Source organism: Oratosquilla oratoria, chromosome 28 (genome assembly GCF_046742065.1).
Source record: "Oratosquilla oratoria isolate Oo_2021 chromosome 28, ASM4674206v1, whole genome shotgun sequence".
NCBI lineage: Eukaryota > Metazoa > Arthropoda > Malacostraca > Stomatopoda > Squillidae > Oratosquilla > Oratosquilla oratoria.
This window is the reverse complement of record NC_134804.1, coordinates 4,746,954-4,757,520: the sequence shown is the minus strand read 5'-3', so window position 1 is coordinate 4,757,520 and position 10,567 is coordinate 4,746,954. Positions and strand designations below refer to the sequence as shown.

At 41.1% G+C, this 10,567-nt stretch overlaps 1 protein-coding gene across 3 annotated transcripts in view; it reads right to left on the bottom strand.

The window, feature by feature from the left end:
- Positions 1 to 4,777: 4,777 nt before the first annotated feature.
- Mys45A (SDA1 domain containing protein Mys45A) overlaps positions 4,778 to 10,567 on the bottom strand; it is a 63,038-nt gene continuing 57,248 nt past the window's right edge. For all 3 annotated transcript variants that reach the window (XM_076210924.1, XM_076210923.1, XM_076210925.1), the window contains exon 4: positions 4,778 to 6,940. In XM_076210924.1, coding sequence (XP_076067039.1) covers positions 5,225 to 6,940 — 1,716 coding nt within the window. In that variant the 3' untranslated portion in view covers positions 4,778 to 5,224. The remainder of the gene's footprint in view (positions 6,941 to 10,567) is intronic.

The following is a 10,567-nucleotide window of genomic DNA, read 5'->3' as shown; positions in this document are numbered from 1 at the left end:
CTACCCTGTGGTGGAGGAAAAGAATGCTACCTCCAAGTCTTCTCACTTCGTAAGAGGCAACAAAAAATGGGATGGGGGATAGGATTAGAAGTCCTGCTACCTGTATTCCCAAAGGGGATATTCCTAAAAAAAAAGTAAAGGGTAAGATGGGTCTAGGAGTTTTCCAACCAGTACCCTAAAGTTTGGGTTTTTTAATGTGCATGGATGTGGTAGAGATGAGAGTAAAAGGGAAGAGATAGGCAGTATGTTTTTGAGAAGAAAGATGGAAGTGTTGGCATTGAGTGAAATTAAGTTGAAAGGGAGGGGCAAGTGTGAGTTTGTGAGTGTAGTTGGGAGGTTCTCAGGAGTGGCTATACTAGTAAGTGAAGAGATAGGTAAGGGTGTTGTGGAGTAGAAGGTTTCTTCAAAGTTGATGTGGATGAAGGTGAAGCTGGGAAGGGAGATGTGGGTTTTTGTAAGTGTGTATGGGCCTCATAGTGAGAAAAGCATAGAGGAAAGGTAGCCATTTTGGATTTAAATGAGATCATAGAGGGATTAGAGAGAAATGTCAATGTAGTTGTTGCGGGAGACCTTAATGCTAGGGTAGGAAATTAACCAATAGATGGAGTGATTGGGAAGTATGGAGTTCCAGGAAAAAATCATAGTGGAGAGTTGATGGTGGAGATGTCTTGAAAGAAAGTTGATGATAGCAAATACAGTGTTTATGAAGAAAGTCAAGCATAAGTACACATGGGAGACAGTGGTGGATGGAAGGGTGGCACATAGAGCGTTAATGGACTATATAGTGGTGACCAGGAGTATGGTAGGAAGAATTAAGGATGTACATGTTTTAAGGGGAGAGAGTTGGGGGAATATCAGATCATTTTCTGGTGAAAGGTAAATTGAGAGTGGAGAAATAGGAAAAGGGCAGAGGGTAGGGAGGAGTGAACTGCTTAAATGAGAAAGAAAAGGAGGAGTATAAGAACCTGAGAAAGGAGTGGGAGGTAGTGAAGGATAGAGTAGAACTAGGAGTGGAAGAGGAATGAGGATGGTTCAAGGAGGGAGTCAAAGTGTACAAAGATGGTGCTTGGAACAAGGACAGGAGGAAATAGAAGGAAGGGTAGTGAGTGGTGGAATGAGGAAGCAAAGAAGTGTGTGGAAGAGAAGCAGGCTTTCATAGATTGGTTACAAATTAGGATGAGGGAATCGTATGAGAGGTACAAAGTGAAGAGAAGTAAAGTATAAGATAAAGAAGGCAAAGAGGAGAGCAGATGTGAAATGGGGTAAGAGTATGACAGAAAGTTTTGACAGTAATAAAAAGATGTTTTGGAAAATTAAAAGAGGAAGAGGAGGCGAATCAAGTAGAGAAAAGGTAAAAGGTGCAGATGGAGAGATGTTAATAGAAGAGAAAGCAGTGAGAGGAAGGTGCGCAGAATATTTTAGGGAGTTGCTAAATGTGATGCAGGGATGACCCATCATCCAAGAGGTGCAAAGATGTGAGGGAGGGAAGAGGGTGGAGGGGAGTGGAGTATGTAGGGGATGGAATGGGTGGGAGTGGTTTCTATGCATTTTTCTTGTTGGCTACCTCCTGTGTATGGGGGAAAAAAGCCTTTGGTATATGTATGCTAAATGTGAAGGACAGGGAGGGAAAGGTAGTTGCAGTAGGAAGCACTAAGAAAATGACAGTGACGAGTGAGGAAAATGGGGAAATAAGGAAAGATGAATTGAAAGCAGCTGTTAAGATAATGAGAGCAAGTAAAGCACCTGGGTTGGATGGATGCCATGCAGAATGTCTGAAAAAAGGAGGTACAGTTGCGGTGGACTGGCTGGTGAGGCTATTTAATGTTTGTTTAAGAGAGGGTAGAGTGCCAGAGGACTGGAAGAGTGACTGTATAGTTCCACTTTACAAGAGAAAGGGGGACAAGTATGAGTGTAGTAGTTTCAGTGGGATCAGCTTGTTGAGTGTAGTTGGGAAGGCCTATGGGAGGGTCTTGATTGAGAGGATTAGGAAAGGAACAGAGGGAGTAATTCGTGAGGAACAGTGTGGTTTTAGGACAGGTAGGGGTTGTGTAGGTCAGATTTTTGTGGTAAGACAGATATGTGAGAAAGCTATAGGAAAAGGTAAGGATGTTTTTTGGGCCTTTATGCATTTGGAAAAGGCTTATGACGGGGTAGACAGAAGGGCACTGTGGGAGGTATTGCAGATATATGGGATAAGAAGAAAGCTGTTAAGAGCAGTCATGAGTTTTTATGAGCTTGTTTTAGGATTGGAAATGGAGAGAGTGAGTGGTTTGAGGTAGAGGTGGGACTTCGTCAGGGATGTGTTATGTCGCCCTGGCTGTTCAATCTATACATGGATGGAGTGGTGTGAGAGGTGAATGCAAGGGTAGTGGGTTGGGGGTTGGAGATGGTTAAGGAAAATGGAGATAAGCCAGCTGTTGTTTGCTGACGACATTGCACTTTTAGCAGGATTAGAGGGGTTGAGGAAGTTAGTGACAGTTTGGGAAGGTGTGTGAAAGAAGGAAGCTGAAGTTAAATGTGGGTAAAAGTAAGGTCATGAGATGTACAAAAAGGAGAGTGGCAGCGGGCTGGAAGTGAATATTAAAGGAAAGAGACTGTAGGAAGTGGATAGTTTTAGATACTTGGGTGCAAATGTGGCAGGAAAGAGAGTGGGGGTGGAGGTAGAATGTAGATTGAGAGGAGTGAGTAAATGCCTTGGGGGATGAAAAAGTTTAATGAGAAATAGACATTTGGGAATGGATGCTAAGAGGAGATTGTATGAAGGAGTGATTGTGCCAACAGCACTGTACGGGGAAGAAACATGGAACAAAAGAGAGGAAGAGAGGAGTTTGAATGTGTTTGAGATTAAAATGCCCGAGAAGTATGAATGGGGTTACTAGGCTAGGTATAGTGATAAATGAGGTGAGGAGAACAGGGGTGGAAAGGGAGTTGGGAGATAGGGTTCATGAAAGAGTATTGGGATGGTTTGGACACATGGAAAGAATGTGTGGAAGGAGTGAACATGAGGGGCATACTAGGATGAGATGGATGGATGGGGTAAAAGGGGCATTGGGAAAGAGAGGTCTGTTGAGGAAGGATGGGAGAGGACAGAAGATGAGTGAATGGAGAAGGGTTATGTATGGATGATGCTGTGATGCATGAGGGGGAGTGGGTGGGGAATGGGGGTGAGGGGGTATGTATGAAAATCAATTGATGCAGCTTGATGGGATTTCTCCCAGTCTTCTCCTTTTCTGCATGAGGGGACAGAGAGGGGGGTCGCCAAATAAATGAAGCAGCCTTGCTGTGGATGTGCTGTGTCTTGCGACACTGCTAACCAGGGCAGTGGACAACATGCAGGGATGACCCATCATCCAGGAGGTGCCAAGACAAGAGGGAGGGAAGAAGGTAGAGGGCAGTGGAGTATGTAGGGGATGGAATGGGTGGTAGTAGTTCCTAAGCCTTTCTCTTGGCTACCTCCCGTGTAAGGGGGAAAAGAGCCTTTGGTATATGTATGTATAATTGAAGTACTGTTATATCATTTCGTGAATATATGTATTTTCACTTGAGCACGAAGTACCATAGGTTGTCACTACGACAACCAGTGTGTATGTAGAGAAAAGTCCTATCAGATTGTATAATAGTGGTAAAAGTAATGGTTGATTATTTGCTTTAGAAAAGATTTTGTCAGATCTTTTGTCAGTCCTAAAGGCACACAAGTACCAGAGAAATGGTAAAACTTTTATTTTTTTTATTTTTCATGGATTGAAATTCATTCGTGGATTGTACTTATTTATAGTTATGTCTGTACTGTGTACAGAGAGATATATGTCTAAATTTGTAGAAATTCCTTGACCACTTCCACTCACTAATATCAAATTTAACTCTGTTTTCTCCCCTTCATGCCATTCTCATAAATCACTTCATGTTTATAACAGGAATCTTTTATGTCAGGTCCAGTTTAGAGAGGAGCAAAAGGATTTTTGTAAATGGTTGTGCCATACAAGCCATAAAGTTTTGCATTGCAAGATTTATTTATTTGTACAATTATACATTCATATCTCAAAAGCTTTTTTTACCCCCTTACAAGGGAGGTAGCCAAAAAACAAAGGCATAAACCACTCCCACCCATTCCAACCCCTTCCCTCCCTCTTATCTTGGCTCCTGGATGACAGGTCATCCCTGCATCTTGCCCACTGCCCAGAGTCAGAAGCAGTGTCGCAAGACACAAGCACATCCACAGCAAGGCCGCTTCATTAAATCAGCAACCACCCCCACCCATCCCAATTTAATGAAGGGTTAAGATAATTATCTACTTGGGTGTTTGCTGCAGTATTTATTTTTGCTTACATTGGGACTTGTAAATTGGGAAAAATCTTCCTGCCATTAGCTTTAAGCTCTTCTTTGGGAAAGTAAAACCATCCTCCTTAGGGTACTGACCTTTTCAGAAGTGACATCATCTTGTTCCAAGCTGCCACCTGGCAAATTTATTCAGCTGTGGAAAGCTCTCTCACCATCCAGAGGGTTCAACCCATTTTAGTTAATTAGTTTGAGAATTGCAAATACTTGTACATTCAGCCTTACTACATTTTACAGTTTTACTGAAAGGTCAGAAGCTCAATTTAATCTACAGTTGTCATTTTTTAACCTTTGGTGTACAGACTTCCCAGACAAGTAAAAGTTATTGGAACCTATTTGATCAAAGTGGAGGACCATGTCATACAAAGCACAGTTGGAACCAACCTGCCACTGGACACAAACTTCCCTAAAACACCCATAAGGTTTAATTATACTGGTTGGACAATATTTACATTTATTTATTGATAACAAAGAAAAATATATATATTTGCCAAAGGCAAAGTAACTAGGTAACAGTTTTAACATACAGCCTTATAGATTTATTGATGTGTAATGTGCATGTCTCCCTTTAAAAAAAATTTCATGTGAAAATTTGATATTACTCTTTTCTTTATCAACTCAATAAATGAAATGCCTTTTATATTAGTTCAGTTTTTAGGAATGGGTGGGAGTAGATTTGCCTTTTTTTTTTTTTTTTTTTTGGCTACCTCCCTTGTAAGGGGCAAAAAGCCTTTGGTATATGTATAGTTTTTTAGGTAAAAGGTTTGAAAATTCTATTACCAAAGGTACTGTTGAGTTCAAGTCCCTATTACCAAAGGTAGTGTTAAGTTAAAACCAAGATTTCATAAAATATGTGTGACAAGCATACCCACTACTTAGCAACACTTATCTATTTAACATTTCTTTGTTTCAACAGCGCATTCCTGAGCTTCATTTGCTTTACTCTAAATGAATCTTTCTGCTTTTTCTTTACCTTGTGTTTAATCATCATGAATGTTTTACCTTTGGATTTTTCTGTATTTGTTGTGGAAGCAAGTGGATTCATTCTACCCTTTCTGCTTGAATAATTCTCCCTGCCTTCCCTACCTCCTTTAACAGATTCAAGTCTGGCTTCTTTGTCATGTCTCCGTTTTTTGTACACCATTTCAATACTTTTTAGAGATACAATTTCTCTATTTAAATCTTGTTCAGTATTTGGATCCAACCTTTCCCTCTTTCGTTTTTTATTAGCTCCATATTTTTCTACTTGCTTGGCAGCATGTACTGCAGCAATTCGTTCAAAATCTGCATCAGTCAGAAGTCGTGTAGAAAGCACCTCTGATGCTCTGTCTACTCTTTCCTCTGGTGTCATTTTCATTACTTCTTGAACTGCTTCCTTCTGACTCCATAATTTTTCACCCTTACTTCTATCTTCATTTTCATCTCCACTTTCCTCCTCCTCTTTACTGTCATCTGCATCTTCGGAATCTGATGGTGATACATTAATCCATTCATCATCACTACTCTCACCTGGATCTCCTTCTTTTGTAGTCAAACTCAAAACTTCAGCACCAGAAATATATGAAGATGCTGTATTTTGCCCAAACCCTACCAACTGTTGTTCCACACTATGTTCTGTTGGTGCTCCTCGATCTTTACGAGCTAAAAGCTGTGGATTCTTTTCCCTGAAAAGTGATATAAGTGACCTGGCTGCCATCATGACTCCTTTATCCTTATGTGATTTGTACTGAGCCAGATCCTGCAAAAGGTCTTCATTCATTGCATGGGGATTTCGAGCACAGAGAGCCCTGATGGCATTAAGTCCCATTGCCATCACTTCATTTGCACATCGTTCTGTCACAAAATTATTGGCAAGAGTACGAACAACAGGCTCCAGGTCATCAGGAGGAACCAAAGGATGGGCTGCTTGAGCTGCATATGCCATTACCTTGGTAGCTTCTCGTTGGTGTGGGAATAAGAACCTTTGTACAAGTGGATAGAAATTGGGCAAGTAGAGTTGGTGAACACCGATCAGACGGGATATGAAATTCAATGTCATAAGTTTTACTTCAAATCTTTCATTCATCTTTTCTAAACGTTTATATAATTTCTCTGCCAAATCCTGTGGATCATGAACTAGATGAAGAGCTGAAAAATCATAAATGCTTTTTGAGTTTAATTTCTTCTTTTGCTTTTTTATGGTAGCCTTTACTTTGTTTATTTGCTGCATTTTCTTGTTTGTCTTTTTGTTTACTTTCTTGGCCAGCATTGCTCTTTTTAGACTTGGCATTTCTCCTGCATCACTGTCAGAGTCACTATCGTCTTCTTCCTCTTCCTCATCTTTCCCTATAAAAAACTGAATGGCAGCCACCATAATCTTGGTTACTTTTGAAAAGCAAGCAGTTGATATGATATTCACAGTTTTTGCATCATTCCACACTCTTTTCCTATACAACTCGATCATGATATCAAGAGACATTTTTGCAGCAACTGCATGTTTGTCTTTCAGCATTTCATGCATAAAGTTCTGTAATTCCTTGTTCAACTTCATGTTTTTACTTTTTGCATTAATATTCTTGATGTCTGTAATAATGTGCTGTTGCAAGAACTTCCTCAAGTTTTTAACCTGTGGATATGAATTTACAATGATAAATAAGAATTCAGTATTAAAGATTTCACATGAACATATTTCCAGTTATCTAAAATTAAATATCTAAGAAAAATTTACAAGATTCATTAATAATGTGCTGTTGCAAGAACTTCCTCAAGTTTTTAACCTGTGGATATGAATTTACAATGATAAATAAGAATTCAGTATTAAAGATTTCACATGAACATATTTCCAGTTATCTAAAATTATATATCTAAGAAAAATTTACAAGATTCATGTCTATATACCAAGGGCTTCTTCCCCCTTATAAAGCAGGTACCCAAGTCAAATGCACACACCCACTCCCACCATCCTTGTTTCCCTCTTAATCTTAACTCCTCATGGATGAAGGGTCATCCATTTCCTGCCCACTGCCTGGGTCAGAAACAATGCAGCAAAACACAGCACATCCACAATAGGGCTGCTTCACTTACCTGGCGACCCCCTCTCTCCATCCCCTTAACCACTTCACTCCGGGACTTAAATCTCGCGGGCAGCAGCCAATGCCTGCTGTACGACGTGTCATAATAATACTCGCATCATAAAATATAGTTACCGCTTATATCGATCGTTCTCTCTTTCACCCGTGAATTTTGAAAACCATAGAGAATGTGATTAAGAGCAGATTAAGGACAATGTCAAAACGCAGGGGCGACTACAATAAATATAATCAAGACGCTGATATGGCAGCGTCGCAAATCCACTTGCTCCTAATGACGCCTACATGTGCGGCACCATATGGTAGGGGTTAAACAGAAAATGGAGATGGGGAGAAATCCCTTTGGGCTGTGTCAAAATATCCATACACAACTATTCTCCACTCATCCCCTATACCCTTCCTTCTCCCTTCTTTGCTCAATAGACATTCCCCTCTTGCCCAAAGCCCCTTTCACCCCATCCATCCATCTCATCCTCAATTATTCCTGTGCCATAGTGTACAGCATAGTATCCATGCACTCCTCCAGCACCCTCCCCTCCCTTATATGCACATTTAACCTCACCAGCCAGTCCACTATTACTGTACCTCCCTTCTAAAGACACCCATCCCTTACCAGCTCTCATCTTTACTTATACCTCTTCCATTTTCCTCTACCATCACCATAATTTTCGCAGCGCCACTGCCACAACCAATCCCTATCCTCCTCCACATTCAACAACTTTGTAAAATACTTTACCCATCTTCCCCTTACCGCCTTCACTTCCATTAATATCTATCTACACCTTTTACCTTTTCCTCTGCCTGACTCACTTTCCTTTTCTCTCCTAACTCCCTCCTAAAAAATTATTCTTTTCAAAGTTTTCTGTAATATTCTTACCCCATTTTACATCTGATCTCTTTGCCTCTTTATCTTACATTTTGTTTCTCTTCTTTTTTCTGTGTACCTCTCATGTGCTTCCAGAGTCCTACTTTGCAACCAACCCCTAAATGTTTGCTTCATCTAATCTACTACCATCATCACTTCATCATCCCCCCCACTCACTACCCTTCCTTCTATCCCCTCCCATCTTCCTTGTTCCTTTGTCGCCGAACACAAAAGAAACTAGTTGTTATTGTGTGGGATGGGTAAGCTGTGTTTTTCGTGTGACCGGTAAAGGAAATCCAGTTCTTCAATAAAGGATAGTTTTGGCAAAATGGAGAAAGAAAAATAAATGAACCAATGAAGTGAGGACTGGATATAAGCATAGGTGTCATCCCCAAAAGAACTTGTTTGATAGATACTCCAAGAAAAAACCAAGGTGGGAAAACAATAGTTTTTCACCTTCAGGGTTTCAAAGAAACCCAGGTGAAATAGATATAGATAGAGAAATTAGATATAGTAATGCATTAAAAATCGCGAAGTAAATGAAATCATAGATTTAAAATTGGATTACTGAGCTGTACTTACGGAATTGATTACTTTGCCTAAGATTGATTACTTAGTGTAACAATTAAAGAATTAAGTGACCTAAAGAGTTAAATTGAAATCCTCAAAAGAGAAAATGAAAGAATGAGGACATAAATATGAATGAAGAACTGAAAAAGGAGGTACATACATATACCAAGGCTTTTTCCCCCTTACTAGGGGGGTAGCCAAAAAGGAAAATGCATAAAATCATTCCATCCCTGAAAACACTCCACACCCCTCCACCCTCCCTCCCATCTTAGCACCTCCTAGATGACGGGTCATCCCTGCACCTTGTCCACTACCCTGGGTCAGAAGCAGTGTCGCAAGACACAGTACATCCACAGCAAGGCTGCTTCATTAAATTGGCGACCCCCCCTCTCCGTCACCCCATATAAAGGAGAGGACGGGGAGAAATCCCTTCAGGCTGCGTCAAAATTTTGCTCACACATACTACCTCACCCACCATCCCCCCGTCCATTCCACCTCATGCATCACAACATCATCCATATACAACCATTCTCCATTCACCCCTGTCTTTTGTCCTCTCCTGTCCTTCCTCAACAGACATTCCCCTCTTCCCCAAAGCCCCCTTCACCCCATCCATCCATCTCATCCTAGGATGTCTCCTCATGTTCACTCCCTCCACATCTGCCTTCCATACCTCCTTTACTAGTCTTTCTTCACTCATTCTTTCCATGTGTCCAAACCATCCTAATATTCTTTCATCAACCCTATCTCCCAACTCCCTTTCCAACCCTGTTCTCATCCTCACCTCCTCATTTCTCACTCTATCTAGCCTAGTAACCCCCATCATACTTCTCAGACACTTCATCTCAAACACATTCAAGCTCCTTCTCTCTTCCTCTCTATGTTCCATGTTTCTGCTCCATACAGTGCTGTTGGCACAATCACTCCTTCATACAGTCTCCTCTTAGCATCCATTCCCAAATGTCTATTCCTCATCACACTTTTTAATCCACCAAGGCATTTACTCGCTTCTCTCAATCTACATTCTACCTCCACCTTTTCCTGCCACATTTGCACCCAAGTTTCTAAAACTATCCACTTCCTCCAGTTGCTCTCCCTTAATGCTCACTTCCAGATTACTGCCACTTTCACCCCTTGTACATCTCATCACCTTACTTTTACCCACATTTATCTTCAGCTTTCTTCTATCACATACTCTACCAAACTCCGTCACCAACTTCCTCAATCCCTCCTCCGATCCTGCCACAAGCAGTGTCGTCCGCAAACAACAGCTGGCTCACCTCCCACTTTTCTCCATTTTCTTTAAATATCTCCAATCCCTGACCCACTACCCTTGCATTTACCTCTCGCACTACCCCATCCATGTATAAGTTGAACAGCCAGGGTGACATAACGCATCCTTGACGAAGTCCCACCTTTACCTCAAACCACTCACTCTCTCCATTTCTAATCCTGACACAAGCTCTACTACTCTCATAAAAACTCTTGACAGCTCCCAGAAGCTTTCCTCCTATCCCGTATATCTGCATAACCTCCCACAGTGCCTTCCTGTCTACCCTGTCGTAAGCCTTTTCCAGATACATAAAGGCCCAAAAAACATCCTTCCCCTTTCCTAAAGCTTTCTCACATGTCTGTCTTACCACAAAAATCTAATCTACACAACCTCTACCTGTCCTAAATTCACACTATTCCTCACCAATTACTCCCTCTGTTCCTCTCCTAATCCTCT